General features: G+C 48.5%; 1 protein-coding gene across 3 annotated transcripts in view; it reads right to left on the bottom strand.

The window, feature by feature from the left end:
• The window catches only part of EPHB2 (EPH receptor B2), a 112,364-nt gene that overhangs the window by 70,104 nt on the left and 17,161 nt on the right, over window positions 1–25,099 (bottom strand). For all 3 annotated transcript variants that reach the window (XM_088671698.1, XM_035119893.3, XM_088671699.1), the window contains exons 2-3: window positions 15,762–15,826; window positions 3,481–4,165 (exon numbers count right to left, since the gene is read on the bottom strand). In XM_088671698.1, the coding sequence (XP_088527824.1) occupies window positions 3,481–4,165; window positions 15,762–15,826 (750 nt within the window). The remainder of the gene's footprint in view (window positions 1–3,480; window positions 4,166–15,761; window positions 15,827–25,099) is intronic.

Below are 25,099 nucleotides of genomic sequence, written 5' to 3'. Positions count from 1 at the left end.
GACAAAAGGCTGCAAAGCAACTCTGCCGCTCAGCGCTGCTGCGGATGGGTGTTCGCAGCAAGGCGGGGAGCAGAGGTGGGCCGCCCACCTCCTACAAACACACACACACACACACACACACACACCAAAGGGGCCCAGAGGGAAGAAACCCCCTTCCTCCAGGGCTGTGCGAGTCTCCCAGAAGGCAGACCACCCCAGGGCTTGGCAACTCAGGTCTGATGCCTGCCAAGCCATTCCCTGGGGGCCTTGTGGGCATTCCTGAACAGGGATAGGCACCCTGAATGAGGGCTGCAGCCAAAACCTGAGCTGGCCATGATCAGAGTCCAGGGACCTGCCTCTTCAGACAGTGGTGGGGGACTGCAGGCCCAGTTGAATGTGGTCCTCCAAGCCTTTCCACCTGGCCCTTGGGACTCTGCCCAGGCCATGCCTCTTGCTGGCCTTGACCTATGACCTCCTCAAGTGCCTGGCTGTGGCTATGGCTTACGTACATAGAGGTGTTTCTGTCTCCCTGTATTGTCTCTGACTCTGTATGTGTGTTTTTGTGTAAACCTCTGAATTCTTTTATGGCTGAAATAGACCCTACAGTGTAAAGGTAAGAATCTCATCTGCTGCATATGGCCACTGCAATGTTGCACACTCAAGAATGCCACCCTTGGGCCAAAGGAGGTTCCCTACCCTACCCTGGACTTGACCACCAGCATCCAGACTGACAGGCAGCGCCAAAAATTATGGGATGGCTGTTTGACACATGAACTGGAGTGGCAACAACACAGAACTGCTTCTCAAGGGACAAGATAAAGGTAAGGTAAAGGACCCCTGGATGGTTAAGTCCAGTCAAAGGCAACTATGGGGTTGTGGCACTCATCTCGCTTTCAGGCTGAGGGAGCCAGTGTTTGCCCACAGACAGCTTTCCAAGTCATGTGACCAGCATGACTAAACCGCTTCTGGTGCAACAGAACACTATGATGGAAACCAGAGCACACGGAAGTTTACCTTCCCGCCACAGTGGTACCTATTTATCTCCTTGCAGTGGTGTGCTTTTAAACTGCTAGGCTGGCAAAAGCTGGGACAGAGGAACAGGGAGCTTGCCACCGTCAAGGAGATTTGAACCGCCAACCTTCTGATCAGCAAGCCCAAGAGGCTCAGTGTTTTAGGTCACAGTGCCAACCACATCCCTCCTCAAGAGACACCTAAGCCAAAAATCTTTCCCATAGCTTCCCTCTAACACTTCTCCAGCTACCTTCCAAGGCTGGGGTGGGCTTTGCCATGTACATATGGATTTATTTCCTTATACTATGTAGCATCCCACTTCATCCTACTGATGGTCCTATTGGCACCAAAGATGAAATCTTTCCATTCAAGGCCCATTCAAGAGGCTGACTTTAACCAGCTTGCAAATCGCAAGACTTGGCTATGAATGGAAATAAACAAATGTGCAGGTGATAATTCTGCAGCTGCTGTTGTGCTTAAGAACTGCTTAGGACCCACCCTTCCAAGCTGCATGGCCTTCTGAGCCTCCCTGCACCCAAAAGAGCCTCTGGAACACACAACAACTTTGTTGTATCCACATGGTGTTCACTTACCAAAACGCAAAATGCGACTGCACATCAGGTGAGTCTGTGGCGCCATATACTAACAAAGCGCAGAAGTTAATGCTCATATAGAAATACTCAGATATACTCTCATTATTCAGAATTGTGCATACATTGAAAATGAAATATTTGTCTTGCCAGGCGGAAAAAAAATGTTTCCGCAACCCATTCCGTGGTGTGATCAGCAACTGGGATACGGAAGAAACACAGATAAAATGTTGAGGGGCTGAAACAAAAACCTGACCTGGCAATATTACCTGCTACAGGTTGCATTGTGAGTCACTTTACAACTCTCCTCTTTTATTAGAAGACAGTGTGGTGCAGTGGTTGGAGTGTGGGACTAGGACCTGGGAGACCAGGGTTCCAATCCCCACTCAGCCATGAAACTCACAAGGTGACCTTGGGCCAGTTGCTGCCTCTCAGCCTAACCTACCTTGCAGGGTTGTTGTGGGGACTAAATGACAAGGGGGAGAACCACGTGGGTCCCTTTGAATCAAGTTCTGTATCAAGTACCTGACCACCACAAGATGAGATGTAAAGTCCCTTCCTACCCCTTATCCCCCTTTTTTCATATCATTTTTATGAAGTCTCCAAAAATATTTAAAAGCATTTATCAGCATATACAATTTTTAAAAAATAAAAAGTTTCTCCTTGACTTCCTACCCCTCCTTTCCTGATGTTTGTTTTTTTACTTCTTTTTAATACAGTGTGCTTTATAATACATATATTTTTATTATCTAAACCCGCTGCCATTTAATCTTTCAATAAGCCACTGCTTATATTTCAAATACTGCCTGCGACTTCATATATGAGTGATAATTTGATAGATAATTAATCAGTGGCCTCCATTCTTCCTTAAACATTTTGTCATTATGTCCTCTTAATCTGGCAGTTAATTTTGCTATTTCACCATAGTCCATCAGTTTCCTAAGACATTCCTTCTTACTTGGTAATCCTTTCCCTTTCCAGTTCTGTGCATATAAAAGTTATAGCAGCTGTTGTCACATATATAAATAAGCCAGTCACCTTTCTCAGGACCTCTGTCCCCATTATTCCAAGTAAAAAGGCTTTAGCGATTTATCAAGTTAAACATCCTTTTCAATTCATTATATACCATTTCCCAAAAGCCCTTCGCCATTTCACAGGACCACCCCATGTGATAAAATGACCCTCCTGTTGGCATTTTCAGCATATACTTGGTACATTTTTGTGCACACCTCCCTTTGACCCAATAGCTTCTTAGTGAGCCAATTCCGAATCGAGCAAAATGACATCTGTCCATCGCGAGGTGTCAGGCGTGGGGAGTCCTCCCCTCCCTTCGGTAACTTCACCGATAAGAATTAACGAGCAGTTGATAGATTTGTAGTCCTTTTATTACAGCATCATGTTTGGAGCACAAATGCACAGCGCTCCGCAAGGAGGGCAGTTGGCTACTCTAAATCCTCCTTCTGACTTCTGCAACATTTTGGGCACCAATGGGAAGTCCCTCCCTCCCTCTGACTCCTTTGCTCTCTGATACATTTGGACTTCTGAGCCCATGGTGAGGGGGGGTGTCCCCCATGCTCTCCAGTGACGTCTTAACTAGCTGCCCCCTCCCTTCTGGTTATGTTGTCATTATCTCACAACTGGGCAATTCCCCCCTAAGCTGTTCAGCTCCTGTCTGGCTCTGCTTCTGAACACGCTGTGGACAAGAGGGGGCGCCACTCTTCCCCCTCCAGCTCTCCATCGGAGAGAAGCTGGTCTGCTATAGAATGCATTTCCCAGTCCTCATCTTCAGACCATTCCCTGACACAAGGCGAGGCAGAGAATCCCACTTCTGCTCCCTTTCCTTGCCCCATGCGCCCACCACAGAGGAGCCAAATGGACCCTCGACGGAAGGTCATCTTACCTCTGCAGACTGTCCCGTTCTCCACCGATTCGTAGCCCGACTTGCACATGCATCGCCCAATGGGGACCAGCCACTCCCCATCCCCATTACAGTACAACTTGATCGGTACATCCACCTCTTCGGCGTTGGGGATGCAAGTACCCCGAGCCGCTACCAGTGACGTGCTCTCGGCCCCCGAGAGCGTCTCCTGGAAAACAGCTCCGTTCTGGATAATGCGTGGGCACTTGCGGTAGAAGACGCGAACAGCGATCAATGACATGCAGCCCCCGTAGTCCTGGAAGGCCAGGTAAAAGCCGTTCTTGGAGACGGGCCCAAAGCTGCGCACCTCGGTGTTTATCTTCATCACGCGGCCCCCCAGGTCCACCTGGGAGAAGCTCTCGTCTGCTGCAATGGTGTCGACCTTCACCCAGGGGTTCTCCATCCAGGCGGGGAACGTCTTGGTTGCGGCGTCATAGTCGGACTCGTAATAGTAGAGGTTGAAAGTCTCCTTGCAGGACCCGGGGACGTTGGGGATGCTGCTACAATCCCGGACCGAAAACTTCATCTCCACGTGGATGCGGTGGGCACCCCTCCTGCGGATGAACTTGGTCCTCAGCCAGTTGTTCTGGCTGGATTCAAAGACGTTGCACACCTGGTAAGTCCGAATCGTGTTCATGTTCTCGTCGTAGCCGCTCACTTCTTCCCACTGTGGAGGAGGAAAAGCAGAAAGTCAGAGCTCGGCACGCACAGCCCCGAAGGCATGGGGCAAACAGACAAGGCAGCAACGCCCCAGGGTTTTAGCTGAACAGGTTGCGTGCCTTCTCAGGGGTGTCACTAACCCTATTGCTCAACCACCAACCCCACCTGCCCAAGGAGCTACAACACCAGATGGTGAAGGGATGAGAGAGAGAGAGAGAGAGAGAGAGAGAGAGAGAGAGAGAGAGAGAGAGAGAGAGAGCAATATTTTTGTTTTAACTAAAAATGCTGTAGAACAGCTACAATACAAATTTGATACAACTGAGAATACAGCACAAAGCAATTCACCGTGCAACAACAGCAGTTCCAAAACAGCTCAAAAAACCCAGCCACGATCTGTTGATTAAAACCTGAGAAAATAAAGTAGTTTTAAAATAATCAAAACCCCACCTGCAGTTTCAGGACTCCAATGTTTTATTTAATTTACTTATTTTGTAAAAGAAATTATTGAAAATCACACACACACACACACACACACACACACACACACACACACATATAATATGGGTCGTGTGCGATAAAAATCATTATAGAACATTTTAAAATACACAATGCCAGAACAAAGGAATTCTCCCAAAATGCCTGTCTGATTTCAAAAGGAACAGTGCTCCAAAAGTGCTGGTTGCCGCCAAGCTGAAAGCCTTGGTTCGCATAGAAACGGAATGAATTCGAGATGATGGTGGGAGAGTTGGGAGGGTTTCTGGAGATGACTGTGGCAACCTTTCCACCGTATAAAGGACAAGGTGGCCCTTCAAGCCACCTGGTTCAAGGAATTTATACAAATAGCAGTAACACCTTGAACTTAGCTGGTAGTTTAATGGCAGCCAATGCAAAGACTGGAGCAAATAATACTTTGCATGGCTACTCCATCCGCTCAGCAGAAAGACAAGCAGCTATGGGCTCCTCCCCCAAATTTGTTCATTCATGCTATAACCTCTGTTACTAAGCGTTAGTGCCTGAGCTTGCTTTTTCCTCCTCCCTCCCTTCACTTTTCCTTTTGTGCTGTGTCTCTTAGGTAGTGAGCCCAAAAGCAGGGATTGTCTTCTCACTGATCTCTGCATGCCACTGGATGAGCGGGGTAAAACACATCACCATCAAATAATACATTTGTTAGCTAAGTAAGGACAATCTCCTGCACATTTAGTTCCTTCAAAATCCTGCGGCTGGAGGTAGAAACAAACAATATTTCCCATACAACCCGGCCCCACCCCTGCTCCTGATTCATACAATTTAAGGCAGGGAGAGGCAATGTGGGACATATCTGGCTTGCCTCAGCTTCCCCTCTGGAAATGCTTTCATCCCTCTGCAGGCCAGAGCTACTGCCACTCAGGTGAGTTAGCACATGGCAGCAGAGCGGGAATTCTCAGTGGGTTAGATATAGCCCACATCCTAAGGCTGCCTCTAGCCATCTTAACAGGGTCTTAAAAAAAAAAAGATGCAGAAAACATGTTCGGAGAATAATGTGGAATGAAAGCAGGGATATCCCAGAGGGAGCAACTCCTACTCAGATGCATAAGCTGTGCTTGTCTTGTAAAAGATGAATAGTGCCTAAGAAAGTTGGCTGAGGCTGTAGGAATATTAGGGAAGGGGTGTAACTCAGCGGCAGAGGATCTGCTTTGCATCCCAAAGGTCCCGAATTCAATACCCGGCAACTCAAGGTCAGGCTGGGAGAGACAGGGAGGAGCTGAATCCCTCAAGAACTGCAGGTGGTCAGAGCAAACATGAATGAGCAACATGGATCATCCGTCTGACTCATTATAAGGCAGCTCTCCATTTTCCTAGGGTAAAATGGCACCCCAAAGGGCTATTTCTACATGCAGTGGGGCTGCTACTCAAGAGGCAAGGGGCCACCCAAGCGTCTCTAGCTGGTCCTCAGGACTCCCCCAGAAGGCCATGCCCTTCTCTTCCTTTGGACCCACCCTTGAGAGTTTTTGCCTGGCTGAACTGTGTCCTTGCTTGCCTAGATGGAGGGTGGAGAAAGGCATGTGGGCCTCTGTAGAATCATAGAGCTGGAAGGAACCCCTGGGGTCATCTAGTCCACCCCCTGCAATGCAGGAATCCTTTGCCCAATGTGGGGCTCAAACACATGACCCTGGGGTTAGGAGTCTCATGCTCTAACCACTGAGATAGCCTACTGCTCAAAGGTGAAATTTACAGCCATTGCTCTGCTTGCTATTGCTGCTTTCCTCATCTCTCTCTCACACAAACACATGGTAAGTGGTCCAGAAGGGAACATGGCCGTTGGGCTCAAAGAGGTCCCCTATCTCTGCTGGGCAACCTCAAGGATCCTAGAATTGTAGAGTTGGAAGGGACCCAGAGGATTGTCTATTCCAACCACCTGCAAATGCAGGAGCCACGGTTAAAGACTCTCTACCCTCTAGTTCTTCTGCATCCAAGGTGCAGAGCCAGCGCTAGACATTTTGCCACCTGAAGCCAAGCATGAGGTGGTGCCCCATCCTCTTTCCATGTACGGAAGCCAACTGGACAGGTAGCTGCAATTTATTTCAACACTGGCAGTGGGAGAGTATCCTCCACCCCACAAGGCTCGTTTGGGGTGTGCGGGGCAGGATATGCTGCGGAGGATATCCAGCTCTGTCCTCCCGGGGAAGGAAATTGTTGGCGAGGAGAATTTAGGAGGAATAGCCAGGGAATTTGCTGCTGCCACCCACCAAACATCTACCACCTGAGGCAGTCACTTCCCTTTGCCCAAGGGTAGAGCCAGCTCTGCAAATGTATGCAATCCACCTTTGCCTCTGCACCAGGCTGCATCCACACGGCAGTTTCTTCCATTCTCCTGGCATTTCCCCAACTGTTAATTTCCATGTTATGTCTGAGCTTTCATACGATGCAACAGCCACTTCCAGAAACAGAGCTCTCTATCTAGCACAACTTCTGTGTGATTTGCTTGCAGAAAAAGAATATATTTTCAACAAACACTCCTGGTGAGTGGCTCTATGTTTCTGTGAGTGGTTTTCACATTGCGGCAAAGCTCAGATATCAGCCTGAGATTGCGGGAGGCACCGCTATCGCCCATGGTTTGGAGTGCCTAAGATCCCTGCAAAATCTTTTTTTGTAGCACAGATGATGGGGTGAGAGGAAAACATGATAGGCAGAAGTCCTGCCATATTGCTATCAGCTCCCTTAGACCAGGTGTAGGGAACCTTCTCCTGCTTTGTGGACCAAAATTGACAGGTGGGTGGGGCTTACCACCGTGCCAATCCCCTGATGTCACAATGATGTCAGGCGAGGTGGCACTTTTCAGTCCCCAAGTTGGACCAGACATGGGGCTTGTGAGGGAGTTTCCTGCAGGGAACCTCCTTGCACTCCCGAAGCCAGCAGAAAACAGGATTGGGCTCTGCCTCCCCACCCCTGCCTGAGACAAACTGCCTGTCTCCATCCTGAGAAACAATGGCATTATTATTTCCCCTCTCATCTCTGCTCAAAACATGTACCTGTATGGCCGATGCTTACCTGCCGGTTGATGCCGCCTTCTTATGGGACATGGATTTCTGCAATTTTCTTGGCCAGTATTGAATTTTGAAAATTATAGTTCTCGGGGAATGAGATGCTGCGCACTGAACCGATAACAACTTGGTGTGAAAATGCACTTTCTGGCTGAAAGTGGGGGTGTATATTTTTGGATGGCAGGTGCCAGACCTTGAAGAATCCTTAGGGAACCACCTCTTTGGGAAGAGCACGTAGGGGTGGAGAGAATCATTCAATTGTCCGGTTGGAAGGGACCTCTAGGGGTCATCTGGTCCAACCCCCTGCAATGCAGGAACCACGGCTAGAGAATCTCTGGCAGCGGCTACCAAACTGGTTTCTCAGAAACAGAAACGCTTGTCTCGAAGTTTGTCATAAAAGAAAAATGCAAATGTGGGGAGAAGGGGGAGGGAGGCCCTTCTGTGACTGACAGGCCTCGCCTCTGATCAGAGAAAACGCCTTTGCGGGAAGGATGGATGCTGAAGCGATGTATCCATTTGCTCCTGTCCATTCTGTTCTGCGTTGTTTGATAGTTCTGCTTGTTTGTGAAACGCTGGGCATCACAGGCCTTCTGCCTCTATGTCACATGCCTGCACACATCCACTCCTGTCAACTCAGCTTTGCATTTTCACCCCCCCCCCCCGAGCCCCTGGTCGCCTGCCCTAGTGACATTTGGTTCCAACTGAGAAGAACACAAGTCAGGAATGGAGGGGATCACAACTCCTGGCACCTGAAATTCTGCAGGTTACTTTCCTAGGGGCACTTTCATGACGCATGCCATTTTGGGGAAGGGGGTGCCTTTTTGTTTTGTTTTTTAAAAGCAATTTTAATGTAGGGCCATGCACGGCCCCTGATCTGCAACTAATCCCCTCTGGTGCCCTGGAAACCATCCACTCCGCCCTGGATCAATTTCTGAGGTGGAAATAAGGCTTTAAAAACCCCAAACGCTACTACACAGAAAGGTTAAAACAGCATTTTAGGGGGGGGGAATGGTCAGGAGGGGCACCAAGGAGGATCCAATCCTCCTGGTAAGCTGGAGGATCTGATCCTAGAATTATACGGTTTTAGTGTTGAAAGGGACCCGAGGGTCATCTAGTCTAAACCCCTTCCAAATCCATCCTGTGCAGGGCTGCTCCTTTGCAAGTGGCTTCCCTGCATGCAAGAAGAAGTGGCTGGCACTGTTCAGGATCTCACCTGCAAGAAAGCTGCTTGCAAAGAAGAAACTGAGCCCCACAGGATAAATGCCTCCTCATCAGCAGTTGGGCAGAGGCGTTGACCCTGCAGGTTGTGAGGCATGAAGGAGAGTGACGGTGCTGGGTCTGCCTTCTCATGGGAAGATGACGCCCCAGGTCAAGGAGCTCTCGGGCCTTCTGCAGTTTTCCCATTCCACCTGCCTCTGCTTCCTGCCTGATGCCCCACCCCTTGCCAAAGGGGCGGGGCAAGCCGCCCATAGAGGTGGTGCACTGCGGGGCCTCTGGAGTCTGCTTGCCTCCACCCACTCAGCCGCCCTACAACTGGGGGCAGGGAGGCAGTGGGTGGACTGTTTGGGCAGCGCGGAGCCTGCATGCGTCCAAGCCACTCAGCCAAATCTTGTGCACACTGCCCCTTTAAAGATGCCTAAATATAAAAGCACTCCTAGGCTGATTTATCTATGTTTTGCTCAGTTCCCTGATCCACAGACACCTGTCTCCAGTTTGCTGCTTTTGTACAAATTCCCCACTAAGGCATCTGAAGCATTAAGCGATTCCTCTTTAACCATCCCCAAACTGTAAAGGCTGTCCTTGCAGGAGTACCCTTGCAGCACTCCATCTGAAATTTGGCAGGGTCCGTCCTCTCACGGGAGGCTAACAAGCATGAAGATATCATTCATTTCCGCCAAAAAATAAAAGAGGCTACAGATGGCTTCTTTTAAAAATAATAAAATGAAAAAAGGGTTCCCATCACAAAATCCCTGGACCTATCTGCCTGCAATTTGGCAGGCTTCGTCCACTCGTGTCGAGCAACTCTGTCCGCAAGTGTCATCAAGTTCTGTCAAAAGGGAAACAAGTTATAGCCTCTCTCTCTCCCCCCCCCAATCAATTTTTCATGCAATAATTAAAAAAAGAGGGAGGCACAAGCTTTACTTTCATTTTTCTAAATTGGGATTTGGGTTGGAACCAAACTGGGAAACTTTCAAAGTGCTGAATCGGTGTCCGAGCCAAATCTAGTAGTTACTGCACACAGCTCTGCCCAATTACAAGAAAATAAGATTTAGACCAGACATCCCCAGACTACGGCCCATGGGCCGGATACGGCCCAAAGGCCTCTTTTATCCGACCTGCGACGATCCCCGCCACCCGCCACCCACTCTTATCGGTGCGGTGCGGTGCGCCTGCCCACTTCCAGGTCGAAGGAGTGCCAGAAATAGCTTGCGCATACACACAAGCTATTTCTGGCGCTCCTCCGACCCGGAAGTACTCGAGAAATAGTGTGTGTGCATGCATATGGGTGCTCGCTCCCCCACCCTCTGGCCCACTGCGCGATCGCCACAGCGGGCACCAGCCCAAAGCCAGGTAAGTTTGGGGACCCCTGATTTAGACACAATATTAGGAAAGATGCCCAGACGGCACACACTGTTTGACAGTGGAGCAGATGGTCTCAAAAGGTGGTGAATTATCCTTCGCTGCAAGCAAAGGCTGGGTGGCCCACCTTTCGGGGTTGTTTTGGCAGGGGATTTCCTGCATTAGCAGGGTGGCGGTGGATTAAATTGGATGACCTCTGAAGCCTCTTCCAACTCTACTATTATTTATTTATTTATTTATTAAATTAGTATATCGCCCTTCATCCATAGATCTCTAGGTAGTTTGCAACATGATAAAAACACAAAATACATAATAAAAACAAGAACAAACAAACCAATACCCCCCCCCCCGAAGCATTTAAAATGGTGTAGGATGTTCATCAGCCAATGGCCTGGTTAAAGCTTTCACCTAGAGCCTAATAATATATTTTAACTACTCTATTCTGAACTTAAAAATGGAAAGCATAATGGTGGTGGTTGACAAAAGAGGTTTAAGATGTCCTCAATGCAAATCTTAAAAAATGTAGTATAAACACAGACAACTGGAAAACACTGGCCTGCGAGCGCTCCAACTGAAGAACAACCTTGACCAAAGGTGTCATGGACTTTGAAGATGCTCAAACTCAGGACGAAAGGGAGAAATGAGCTAAGAGGAAGGCAACGCTTGGCAAACCATAATCAACTCCCATCCGGAAACCTATGTCCCCATTGTGGAAGGACGTGTGGATCCAGAATTGCCTCCACACTTACGGACTTACGGACTCACTGTTCAGACTTGAGGACTCACTGTTCTGTTCATGGAAGACAATCTTACTCGGCTATGGGGGATCACCAAAGAAGAAGAAGAACAGTGTATAATGAAGGCGCCAGCCAAAACTCCTTGAATCATGCCTTCTATTTAACCTCTGCACCCCACCCCAGAGATGGGCATTTCTGCTGGTCCATCAGAATTCTTCATCAAAAATTAAAAGGTAAAAGAAGAGTTCTGGAGAAGCCTGGCCACTGGAACTTCCTGTGATAACTCATCAAAACAGGAGTGACTCAACAGCAGCCCTCTAAATTGCTTCTGAACCACAACTCCCATAAGCCCCTCCTAGTTTGGCCTGTAGTCAGGTCTGATGGAACTTGTAGAATCACAGAACTGTAGAGTTGGAAGGGACCATGACGATCATCTAGATTCTAGTTCAACCCTTTGCAATGAAGGAATCACATCGAAATAATCCCGGACAGATGGCCATCCAACCTCTTCTTAGAAGCATAGAATTACAGAACCTTAGAGTTGGAAGGGATCCTGAGGGTCATCCAGTCCCCCCCCCCAATAATGCAGGAATCTTAACTTGAACATACAAACAGAACCACTTTTGTTGAAAAAGAGTCCCGAGGCAGTTGCTGGTGGGGTTCAAATAGAGGAGAGAGGTTATTGCCTTCACTCCCCACTGGCGGGATTCCCCAGGAACTTCTGGTTTCCCCCTGGAAAACAGGCGTACCCATGAATACCAGGAACAAAATAACAAGAAATGTCTTTGGTACCTTGCTCACATGTTTCCAAGAAGTCTCTGGGACCAGCCACAGGAGTAAGATGGACTCTGTTGACATTCACCCTTTCTTAGAAAGTCTGCTTAGGTTCCAAATAGCACCTGAAACCTGCTGTGTCTGTACTTCTCGAGTCTCAGCAGAACCCAGAAATTGTTGGTTCATCCTGGCTCCCTTCAGCCCCTGCTTAGATGTGCTCCCCATCCTGCCTCTGTCCTCCTCCCCTTCCCTCCTGGCAGCTGCTCTCTGCTCCAGACTTCCTCTCTGGCTAATTGATCCCAGCTCACACCCTACAGGATCGCTGTGGCAGTTCCTGCCAGGTGAATTCTGTCACCATGACCCAAGCGGTTCAGGTTTACTGGCTACTGGCTGGACTCCCGACGCTAATAGCAAGAAAAACACTTGGCGTCCACATAGCATGAAGCAGTCAAAGCACTCTGCACACACACATTAGCTCTGCAGATCTTGCAACTAATCTGCAAGGAAGCTAAGTGCTATGATTTGCCCCCATGTTACAGATGGGGAAGCCTGAGTCTGCAAGAGCGTCCCAGCGTGCCTAAGGCCAAGTCATGAGTTCACAGCTCTGGCCAAATTTGACTCGGGGCTTCAGTGCTCAGAGAGCACAGTTCCTCGATCAACCTGCCTCTGCTTTGAGGGAATGCTGAGTGATGTTGGACACCCAAGCCAGCCATGTGGGGGGAAAGTCCAACACGTCCATTGGATGGGCACATTTGAAATGGAGAACGAAACCTCAACTGCTGTATAGATGACATCTAGTTGTTATCAAGATGGAATATGTCAAGGATTCTTTAGCTGTCGTTCCTGCATTCCAGGGGGTTAGATGGCCCCTTATGATCCCTTCCAACTCTACGATTCTATGGTTCTGTTATTCACAAGACCAGGGCATTGCCTGATACATGTGGCCCCTAAAAGGTAAGGTAAAGGTAAAGGACCCCTGGACAGCTAAGTCCAGTTAAAGGCGATTATGGGGTTGCAGCGCTTATCTCGCTTTCAGGCCAAGGGAGCTGGCATTTGTCCACAGACAGATTTCCGGGTCATGTGGCCAGCAGGACTGAAATATAGTCGAGAGTGAATTTCATGCTCTTTATTCAGCTTCTAGTAGCAAAAAGGAGAAGAAGAGAAGGAAGGAATGGCTCTTTCCCCCAAACGTCTGCTTATATACATTATTTACACAATGGGCCTTGTGCGATTGGCTACTTGTGGGCCAATCAGGTTGCGGATTGACTTCTGCCAGCAGCCTGATTGGCTGCTCCTGCAGGCAAATCAGGTTGCTGAATCACTTCCACCTGGAGCTGGATTGGGTGGCTCCTGCGGACCAATCAGACTGCTGCATTCAGGATCCTATTGTTCTAGGATTCAGCTCAGTACACAACAAGGACTAAACTGCTTCTGGTGCAACGGACCACCGTGATGGAAACCAGAGCGCACGGAAACACTGTTTGCCTTCCTGCCACAGCAGTACCTATTTACTTGCAGTGGTGTGCTTTCGAACTGCTAGGTTGGCAGAAGCTGGGACAGAGCAACGGGAGCTTACTCCATCAAGGAGATTCAAACTGCGAACCTTTCGACCGGCAAGTCCAAGAGGCTCAGTAGTTTAGACCATAGCTGCCAAGTTATCCCTTTTTTAAAGGGATTTTCCCTTATGCTGAATAGGCTTCCTCGTGAGAAAAGGGAAAACTTGGCAGCTATGGTTTAGACCACAGCACCACCCACATCCCTATGTGGCCCCTAGAAGGCTGCCAAAGAGGCTATTTGGCCCTCAAGCTGAAAAAAGACTCCTCACCCCTGGCCTAGCTGGGTGGAGGCAGTAAACTGCAGTTGTACTGCTCTGCTTTCTTCCTGACAGAACTACAATTCCCAGCATGCTTACCATACTAGTTCCCAGGGTTCTTTAGTGATGTGTCTTAAATGTGCTTCAAATCTACCGGTATAGTGTGTACACAGCCCATGCTGTTGAAGAGGGCATTCAGGGCCTTTACGAGTTTCAAAAAAAGCAGATCCACGCGATACATTTAAAACACATCCAAGGCTCAGTTAGCGCACATGGCTTCCCCTAAATAATCCTAGAAACTGTTGCTTGCTAAAGGTGCTGGGAATTGTAGCTCTATGTGTGGGGGAACTACAGTTCCCAGGATTCCCTGGAGGAAGTCACATGCTTTAAATGTGTGCTGGGTGCCCTTTAAACGTGTGGTGTGCATTTGCCTTGAGTTTCCTTAACTAGCTTCTTTTCTAACTCCTAGCAAATCACTACCAGCTTTTGCTTTTTATTCTTGCAGCTTATTTGATTGACCAGTTGCCTATTGATTCGGGTTATGCATAATATGCCTATCTTTAATTTGCATTTGATTCTTCTAGTGCAGATGCCTTCAGTTTAAAATGACGGGTCATATATATGCATATTTTCTTTTAACAAATGAAATGCAGCCTCTGGAAAATTCCCTGCTTCTGATTTGCTTGGGGGGGGGGCGGTCCTGGCTTACTGTAGCTGCTTGCTAGGTTATATCTGCAAGCAGATTGTGTGTGTGTGTTGAGACTATCTGGGGTAAATTAGCATTTCTTTGGATTCAACACCACAAAATGCTTTATTTGCATGCCCACCCACCCCCAAAAAACCCTATTCAAAGTGTGATGCCTAAACATCAACTTGCTTCCTGCAATGGCATCCAGAGAGTCCCCACCCTCAATTAAACACCTTTTTAAAAAAATAAATTGCCATGAATTTAATTAATCAACTAATTGCGTTCATTAGCGCTGTCAGCCTTATCAGAATTATTATGTGAGAGTTTGCGGCATTCCGACGGAAAATTACCTAGGCATTTTCCTCTGTGCAATTCGCAAATGAGCAGCGAGCATTTGGAGCCTTCTCCTTATACATATTACATGGAGGGTTCTGAAATTGGCTTGGGGGGGGGGCTTTTCATCAAAAACCTGCAAATCTTCTCCCTCCCTCTCCCTTGTCAATATTGAAGAGGCTCAGCGGTAGATTGCATGCTTTGAATACAGAAGGCTCCAGGTTCAATCCCAGACACCTCTGGTTTAAAGGATTGGGTTGCAAGGAGTGGGGAAAGTCTCTGCGTGAGATCCTGAAAAGCTGCTGCCAGTCAGAGTAAGCAATATTGGGTTGGATGAGCTAATGGTCTGATTCAATATAGGGCAGCTTGTCAGGAGGGCATGGCACAGGTTTGAGGTTCAATCCCCAGATCAGGGAAGCAGGGGATGGGCAGGACTCTTTTCAGCCAGACAGCCTGAGAGTCAAAGAGTTGGAGCTGGCATTAGGCAGCTACCAGTGTTGCTGCCTGTCGTGCACTGCATGCTTTGCATGTTTGCAACCCTGCCAGATAATTCAAATTGTATCCACCCTCTCCCACCACCAAGTCACCACAGCACAGCTTGAAACCCTGAAGAGCCACTTGAAGCTAGCCCGTTTCCCTCTTTCTTGGAGACCAATATAGAAAGTTGTCCCTGACCAAGGAGACCTTTCTCATGTCTAAAGATGGGCATACATTTGATTTACATTTATAGGCAAACCTGCCTTCTTCACACTTCCCACATCAGCACGCAAACTGAAAAAACAGCTGCCCTTCAAAATTCACACTTCTCCATATTCCGCAGTTCACCTATCCGGCCGAGGAATGAGTACAAAAATGCAAAACACTGGGATAAAAATACATATATCTGTGAAAATGACTCCAGAGATGCATTCGATCAGGGGAAATGGTTTTGCCGAAATGTGTATATTCGGAGAAACCTTCACAAAGCGCTGATTAGTTTTCACAAGGACATTTTTTTTTAAAAAAAGCAAATTGGTGTGGAAATGGGGAGAACTGAGTTGAAGATTGGGGAAATGAGAAACGCCAAAACTGATAGTTTCAGACATCCCTGCTCATGTCGGATTGGCGAAGCCCCTCTCCCCCTCTCCGGTTCCTGTGCCTCTTCCCCACAAACTCACCCCTGATGGTGGACGCACTGTCCAGCCTAGCTCTGCCGTTGCCGTGGTGGAGTCCATCAGTGTTTCTGCAGGTGAACAGAAAAGAAACAGAAGTCAGAGGTCACCTTCTCAACCAGCCCAAGCTTAGAGTTGACCCCATTTGGTTTCTGACCCTAGAGCTAAGCACTTTAGCAGGTGGTGCTTCCCCCACCGGGCTGATGTTGCAGGAAAATGCATGCCAATCTTACCCAAACGACAGCAATGGGATTCCAGGTTACGACCCTAACTCCGCTTGCCTGGCAGTTAAGTCCCACTGAATTGGACAGGATTCACTCCTGAGTTAACACTGGTTAGGAACGCACTGCTAAGTTTCCCACGGAGTTTTGCCATTCCCAAATTGTCAAGTTCTTCGCTTGAAATATATATCAGAATGAATAGTAGTTGAAACTGAGTGGAAGATCCTATTCCAGAAGCTGAGTGGAAGATCTTATTCCAGATGCTCACTGGAATAAGTGAGGAAATTAGGCATAATTTGAGATTTTGACAAGGACTAGAACCTCCAGATGTTTTTTATATAACTTTGCGTTCCTTCATTATGTAAACAATTGTTGTTGTTGTTTAGTTGTTTAATTGTGTCCGACTCTTCGTGACCCCATGGGCCAAATCTGGAACTGCATTTGATATTATTTTTAATAATTTTCATTTCATTCCTATACCGCTTTATAGTTTGAAGGAACAATCTCAAAGTGGTTTACAACACAGTCGGACATCAAATCAATCAATCCAGAATAAAACATCACTGAAGAAAGTCAGATATAAAGTATATATTCAAAGCAACAAAATTAACAGGAAACTGAAACATCTGTATCGGTGTCTGTGTGTAGACACCAGCCTACTCTACAAATGGTAAGAGTTACATTTCTTGCTTTGGCCAGTTTAGCTTCTGGCCCGTCCACCACAGGCAAGCAGCCCCCAACAGAGGGAGATGTGACCCTCAGACTGAATTGGGCTTCCCCACCCCGGCAGTCAGAGATGACCGTGTGGCGCCAGAAGCACTCGTCCTTTGCAACCGTGAGAATCATAGAGCTGGAAGGGACCCCTAGGGCCATCTAGTCAAACCCCCTGCAGTACAGGAATCTTTGGCGGGGCTCAAACCCACGACCCCAAGATTAAGACCCTCAGGCTCTGCTGTTTCCTCTCACCTCAGCAAAGAGCAGAGAGGGTGGCTGATGGGGGACATCAGGGTGTGAGCCAGGAGAAGCCACTCGACCGCCTGCCCTCCTATGGCAGGACGAGAGAGCCGGGGATGCTGAGGGGGGGGGGGCTCTCCTTTTGTGCCGTTCCAGCCCACGTCTGTCTCTGCAGGCCGGCATGCTGTGCTTGGCATTTAAAGCAAATCCTCCTCGGCCGATGGGAACGGGCAGGCGCAGGCCTGGCTGCCATCCCGGCAGGAGTCTGTGCCACTTCCCCACCCCCCCGGCCCACTTAGCCAAGCCAGCCCGACCCGGCCTGCCCACATCGATGGGCTTTTCATTAAAATGTCCATGCCGCCATGGCTGGCTTCCCTCCAGGCTGAAGGAGATGCCAGGGCTGATTGCCGCTCTGCCCCCCCCCCCCCGGGACCAGGGCAGGCGTATCTTCAATGGTAAAAGTCCAGCTTTCCAAGCAGGAGTAGTGGATTGGGGGGGGGACGACGTTGGCAAGGCATTAGCCTGCCCAGCGTGGGGAGAAACTGTGAGGCGTCTCTCAAGGCCCAAGTTGTTGTGGGCAGCATTCCCAGACGTGGGGCTGGGGTGCGGGCAGCTGCAGAGGCTGGGGGAATTCGGAAATCTTTTGTGCCTCCATAAAGGCAACCTCTCCTCCAACCGTTCCCCCTTCTTTATTCAGGTGGATTCTTCTTCCCTCCTTCTCTGGCTGAGGAATTCACCAGGGGTTTTCGGGTGTCCCCCCCCCCCTCGCGTCATTACCTCATTAAATAAGCATCCCCATTGACATTGGGTCTACCCCCTCCCCACGAACTATACTGAGTGGAATTAATTGCCCAGATAATTAAATGCTTCTTTTTTTCCTCCCCCTTTTTCCTTTTCGCAGGCCTCAAATCTTTCAAGTGCAAACAGCAGCCGCACAGACACCAAAGTCTCCACGGCACACGACCTGCCACATCTCGCCACGCCGAGGCACCGGGTGCGAGGCAAGGCCACACACAAGGCAGAAGGGTGGCTTTGGGGCTGGGCCCTGGGGCTGCAGGTGCAAATCCATGGGGATCTGCTCTGCTGAAACAGCAGAGAGGAGAGTAAAGTACAGTGGTTAGAGCTAGGCTTGCCTAGTCCTGCGCTCCCATGATCCAGTCGAGGAAACCTCATGGAAGGTGAGGTTCATAAGAACGTCATACATGCATGCCGGATCTGTTGAAGCCAGAGTAGCAAAATCACAGCTAAGAACCTAAAATCATATATATGACTGACACCCTTCTTTGGAAATTAATCCCATGTCCAGACTTTAACATTTGAAAGCTTTTCTTGCAAAAACATTTGAAGCACTACATACTGTAAGCCACCCAGAGTGGGCGGGGTATAAAGAATAAAATTATGACGGTGATGATGCCACTTTAAACAGTCATGGTTTCCACGAAAGGATCCTGGCAGCTGTAGTTAACAAACAGTGCCGAGAGTTGTGAGAAGGCCCTTTCCTTCATGGAGCTACCATGTATCTGCAGGTGTTACTACTCGCGGGTATCTGATGTGACCGAATTCTCTGAAAAGTTTGGGGAAACGAAAATGTTTTGAGTACGTTTCAAAATAGAATAATTGTAGGTGCCTGTCTACAATTCAATAGAAACAGCATTCCAAATTACTGGTGCCACTAAGCTAAAAAGCTTTGGTTTGCATACAAAGTAGAGGAATATGTGAATAACTGTGGGAAAGTCAAGCCGGCTTCCTCAGATGATTACAATAACGTGGCCTGTGTTTAAGAGCCATGGTCCTAGACTGTTGAGGGCTTTATGCCCTAATTTAATTAATTATTACTATTAATGGCGGATATATAGCCCACTTTTTCCTCCGAGGAGCCCAAAGTGGTGCACATTTAATCCCTGCAACAACCCTGTGAGGCAGATTGGGCTGAGAGGCAGTGACTGGCCCATGGTCACACCCAGTGAGCTTTATGGCCGAGCAGGGATTCGAACCCTGGTCTCCCAGGTCGTAGTCTGATACTCTAACCACCACACCACACTGGTTCTCACTAGCAGTAATATTGGCTTGGTGATGTTCCGGCAAGCAGTGAGGCGCTTTCAGCACCAAGGGTAATATGCTGATGTGGAGCTACTGCAGCCAAAAGGTCTGATCAGTAAATGATGACTCCACCCAGGGTCTCTGAGTCCTACAGGAAGTTCTGCAGGGTGTACAAGCACCGGCCTTGACTGCTTGGCTCCAGACAGATCCTGCTTCCTGCTAGGAAGCTGCTCAGGGGGTCAAAACCTCATGAAGATGAGCCAGGGCCGGGAGATATCCTGCCATACCCTCGCCGCGATTATTTGCTCTTGGCCTTCTGCATTTCCCCAACAGCCAAGAGCACCAGATTTCGGTGTTTTAACGGACAGGCTGCAAAGCAGGCAACTGTTGCCAGCTCCACACGGGCTTCTACCCAAGAAATGGTTGGCGAGGAGGACAAGAGAGCAGGAAAAGGGACTCCGTTTTGGGATGCTCCAGCGGCAAGAGCATGCGTATTGATGGCAAGCAGCACAGCAGGGCGTGTACAAGCATGCAAGTAAACAGGATGGCCGGCTTGGTGGTGCTTTTGTCTCATCCAACAGGGCTCTCCACGGGTGCTTACTTTCCCCTATTTTTAAAAAGCATGCATGTACCCTTGCGTGCGCACGCAGATCATGCTCAATCACATGTGCAATCCCAGTCATGTGCAGCAGAAAAAACAACAACGGGCAGGCAGTCAAAATGCATGCCAGCATTTCTGCATCGCAAGGAAAATCCACATGGCAGTAGGATATTCCAAGGTAACTTTTTGATTAAGTTTGTATTTAACAGCAAATCTACCTCATTTGCATTCTCTAAAACACAGCCACCCTTCAAAGTCCAAATGCAGTTCTCCAGCCAAGAAAGGTTTACAAAAATGCACACGCTTAGGAGGAAAGGCTATATTTGGGGCTTTTTATTGGGGGGGGGGGATAAAAGGGAGTGATGTGGAATGATCATAGAGGCGCATAAAGTTATGGTGCAGAGAAACATTCGTAGAAAGTTGAGGTTTGCATTGGATGCTCTGCCCACTTCTGTGGGCACCCACCAGTGACATGTGCCTCCCCTCCAAAGATTTTCCAGGAGGAAAAGTTGCCCTCAGACTGAAAGACTTTCCCCACCCTTGCTTTAAAGGCAACCTGGTGCACAGAAACAACGCTGCTGAAGTTTATCCTTGCTGTAAGGTAGAAAGGGAAATATTTGGCTGCTCCTTTTCTGCATGTGGGGATATTGTTAACATGACAAGGACAGGGGAAGGGAGCCATCCTGCCTAGCTTTGATGCAATGAACCAAGACTGGAACCCACCACCCAGGGACCATCCCTTGCATCAACAAACATCACTTCTTCTTGATCCGGGGATAGACAACACCTGCAACAGGTTGTTGCAGCTTGCAGACTCTCCAAGTGCCCCTATTTTCCAAGGACAGTCCCGGATTTGCAGAAGCCATCCCGGTTTCTGATTTGATCCCAGAATGGTTTGGCCTCACTTTTCCTAGGATGTCCCTATTTTCATTGGAGAAATGTTGGAGGGTATGGAGTTATGCGAACCCCAGAACAAGGAGAAAGCAACTATACAACCTTCAGAAGACATCTGAAGGCAGCCTTGCATAGGGAAGTTTTCTAAATGTTTAATGTGTGTGTGTGTGTGTGTGTGTGTGTGTGTGTGTGTGTGTGTGTGTGTGTGTTGGAAGCTGCCCAGAGTGGCTTGGGCAACCCAGTCAGATGGGTGGGGTAAAAAGTATTATTATTAATAAATATCATTATTATTATTAAGGATGTCCCTATTTTCATCGGAGAAATGTTGGAGGGTATGATCTTGAAAATGCCAGGCTGCTTGGGTTGCCTCCAGAACCAGTTTTGTGCCTGGCACTCAGGCCTGAGAGCAGACAAGGGACAGGCTGACTTGTTGAAGATCCATAATTTGACAGCATGGAGGAGGGGCCTGGTGACCTCCCTCACTAACAATAGCCCAGGACTGAGCAAATTTTGCCGTTTTCCTATTGGGTGCTGGTGCAAAATTGGCTGTTGAGTGTCACCTGCCTTTTTTTTTTGCCAGTAGGATTATGGGCTGTTGTGTGGCTGTCCCATCCGGGACCACCTGCCCTAGCTTCAGCTTGGCCCATGTCATGTGACCTCCCAGGCCTGCTGTGTAGCTATTCGCGTTGGCACTGCATGTCGTTCCCTCATCTGAGCATCTGTAGGGGGCAACTCTTAGGACTGGCAGGGAGGCCCCTCACTGCTCCTTGTAGGACTTGCATGTTCCCCCAGAACAGGGGTCAGCAAACTTTTTCAGCAGGGGGCCGGTCCACTGTCCCTCAGACCTTGTGGAGGGCTGGACTATATTTTGGAAAAAAATAATAATAATGAACGAATTCCTATAACCCCGAGATGCATTTTAAATAAAAGGACACATTCTACTCATGTAAAAACATGCTGATTCCTGGACCGTCCGCGGGCCAGATTTGGAAGGCGATTGGGCCACATCCGGCCCCTGGGCCTTAGTTTGGGGACCCTGCCCCAGAACATGCAGTGCAGGGTGATTGACATTTAATCCCACTGCATCAACCCTAAAATGAGGTGGGGTGAGGGCGGGCTCTGTATGAGTAGGAGAAAAACCCTACAGGAAGGTTTGCATCCCAACTCCTGCCAGAGGTACAGATTTTTGCGGTCTAGCCTGCTCTGATTCCTCAGAGCCAGCCGGAGAACGGAGAACAGCTGTGCTAGCAGCTAAAGCAGGCAAACTGACCTAAATCTCCACTGAATGAGCCCAGGCTGGCCTAGTATCAGAGCAGGGAAATCAAAGAAGTTCTTCCAAAACCCCGACCATCCCAGAAGGGTTTGAAGAACACAAAGAGAGCCCTGTTAGATCAGGCCAGTGGCCCATCTAGTAGTTATCCAGAGCCTTCCCCTCCGTGAACTTGATGCATCATCTAAAGCCATCCAAGTCGATGGCCAGAGCCACTAATGGCAGAGCAACTAATGCAAATTTCACCGCTAGCTTGTACACAAACACCCCTCTTAATCTTCCATCCAGGAAAGCAAGAGTCCTCATCAGAGTTTGGGAATATGTTCCAGCCAGCCAGAGAGACCCCAAGGTGGGTGTCTTCTAGCAAGGTCAGTGAGGGGTGTTACCTGGGGAGAGAAGGTGTGGCTGGGGAGGGGTGTGTGGCCTGAGAGAGTCCCAAGGGCCAAGTGGTGAGGCCTGGAGGGCCGCATCTGGCAGCCGGGGCTAAGGTTGCCCACCATTATCCTAGAGAGATGCTGCTGATTACTGTGGACCAGTCTTCCCCAACCTGACACCCTCCCAATGTTCTGGATGACAACCCCCACCCCATCAGTCCTACATGGAAGCCACCTGCTTAGAGGAGGCTGCTACAGCCAATCATGAGTGAGCTGGAGTTATAGAGTTGGAAGGGACCCCAAGGGTCATTCCTGCAATGCAGGAATATGTCTGTATGGGGATTGAACCCATGACTTTGGCGTTATCAACGCTACACTCTAACCAACTGAGATAACTGGGGATCTGACTTTTCAGCTCCAAACCTACAGTGTGCATTCTTCTCCTGCTTCCCCCTCTCCTTTCTCTGTCTCCCAGTGGTCTGACTTGGTTTAAAGCAACTTCCTTTGCAAAAGTCCTTTTCCAAGCAAGGTGATGGGGGGGGGGATAGCATAAACAAACCATGTTCATTGATTTCGGTGGCTGGGACATGAGAGTACAGTAAAAGAACGACTGCAACACATTGATTTGCAGCAAGCAGCCTTGTTGCAAGACACCATGGAGATGCACATGCTTTGCATATATTCCTTAGTGGAAGATCACATGTATGGCATGCATATTAGTTCATATGAGTTTGCCATTCATAAGAACGCAAGGAGAATTCTGCTGAATGCATCTAGTGCAGCAACTTGTCTTAAGGCACTCACAGCAGCTCGGTTCCCATGCCCATACATTTCATTCAGAAGGTGTGTATCTTAGTGATACTCCCTTAATCCAGCATTGTCGCTGGAGGCTCAAGGGCCTTTGATGCCTTTTAACAGCTCTTCCCGGGTCGCTCCTGGACAGGGATAAGATTGGGGACGGAGTCCCATGCATTGGTAGCCTCAAGCTGGAATGTGCACAGAGGAGGACAACCGAGATGATCAAGGGTCTGTAAACCAAGCCTTATGACAGTGATGGGCAACCTTTTGAGCTTGGTGTGTTGAAATTCGCTAAAAAAACAGAGCATAACTTGGGTTATGCTCACTTCGAGAAAAAAACCATAATTTCATGGTATTTATAGTTTAGATAACAAAAATGTATAATTGTTTCCCCTTTTAAAAAAAGGAAAAAGGGGAGGGAAAAAGTATTAAAGTTTTTTTAAAAAAAAATTCGGTGGCTTGGGAGCCCATCCGGCAGCTCCTGCAGCGCTGGTCACTTTCAGGAACTCCGCAGCTCTGTGCCGACCACCGTATTGCCTCGCCGGAAGTCCACAAGGCCCCCAGAGATGCATCGCCTGTGGCATTCCGCCGCCGGCCGGAAGTGGGGTCTCGGCATGCGGACGCATGTCACCGAAAATGGCCATGCGTGTCAGTGCTGACACGCGTGTCATAGGTTTGCCATCACTGCCTTATGAGGAGTGGTTGAGGGAGTTAGGCATGTTTAGCCTGCAGAAGAGAAAGCTGAGAGGTGATATGATAGCCACCTTCTAATATATGAATGGGAGATGGAGCGAGCTTTTTTTCTGCTTCTTCAGAGGGTAGGACCCAAACCAGTGGATTCAAATTATGAGAAAGGTGCCGCTGATTGTACTCACTCCAAAATCACAATGTGCAACCCTGGCAACCCTCGCTCTAAATTAATGATTTGTCGCATAGGAAAGGACTTCCTTTCATCTGTCCTAAATCTACTGCTCATTCATTTCACTGAATGCCTGAGTTATAGTACGTCAAGGAAGGGGGGAAACTTCTCCTTTCTCCACACCACAAAGAAGTATATATATTTCAGTGACATGGGCACCCTTGCCATCTCTGAAAGCCTTTTGATGTATTGCAAATTAAAAGCATCATCTGCCTCATGAACTTGAAACAGGGCTATGTAGAAATCTTAAATAACAAAATTGGGTCTCTTCCACATACCTCAAGGTGAAACCTCATCCCCCCCCTTTTTTAGTATAACATGGTTTGATTTAAACACCTGTGCAATCATGCAAGGGGTTAGGAATACCTGACAAGCAGGGGGTCAGGTAACATGAGCAGAATCTGACCCTGCAACACACACACACACACACACACACACACACACACACACACACACACACACACACACACACCCTCTCTCTGCAACTTTAACCCACTTGAGAGAAAATGCTTAGCAATGCATGAGCTGCATTTAATGCAGGCTTGGGAGCTGGGTAGAGAGTAGGGATGGGCAAAACATCCAAAGGAATCCAGAACTGGGAACTGAAGCAAGATCTCTCCGAAGCAACCCAAAGTGAAGCAAGGATTCCAAGGAGCTTAAGGGTGCTTCTGTGATCTGGATGCAGATCAAAGAAATTAGATAGCAACAGTGTTAGAAACTCAGAGCTAGGCGCCAACTGGCTCCTTAAACCACAGCTGCCAAAACAGAATGCCTAGTTGACCCCTTTTAGGGCCAGACGGCAGGAAAGTCAATACGTTTTTCAATACGACTTTTTGGTTCCTGAAATTCATTCTGATTGTGTAGATATAATATCATGAATAGAATTCTACAGTGTGTGTTGTTAGTGTGCGAAAACAGGCAAGATCAAAGGATCTCCAGGTAGGCACCTCCAGATGGTGGAGACATCAGGCATTATCCTGGCGCCCGGGTATCTTCACTTGGTTGCAATTGGCTGATAGCCAGGTGCAAAATGCGCATGGCACCCGGTGAATTTCGAGCGCTGGAAAGGAAGCATGTTAACGAATTTGCCTGAACTATGTGGCCTCTATATCCATGGACAGGAGGCAGGGAAATGCTTGCATGCCCCGCTCCCAACATCTGTGAGCATTGCTACATATGCTCAATCTACAACCATCCTGATGTTGAGCAGAGAATATCCAAAGGCAGCTTCTACTTTTTTTGCATGAATGCCGGTAGAATTATCTATGTGGTC

The sequence above is a fragment of the Zootoca vivipara genome, chromosome 6 (assembly GCF_965207765.1).
Source record: "Zootoca vivipara chromosome 6, rZooViv2.hap1.1, whole genome shotgun sequence".
In the NCBI taxonomy this organism is placed as follows: Eukaryota; Metazoa; Chordata; class Lepidosauria; order Squamata; family Lacertidae; genus Zootoca; species Zootoca vivipara.
The sequence above is the reverse complement of the archived record's forward strand: the minus strand, read 5'-3'. Positions and strand labels throughout refer to the sequence as shown.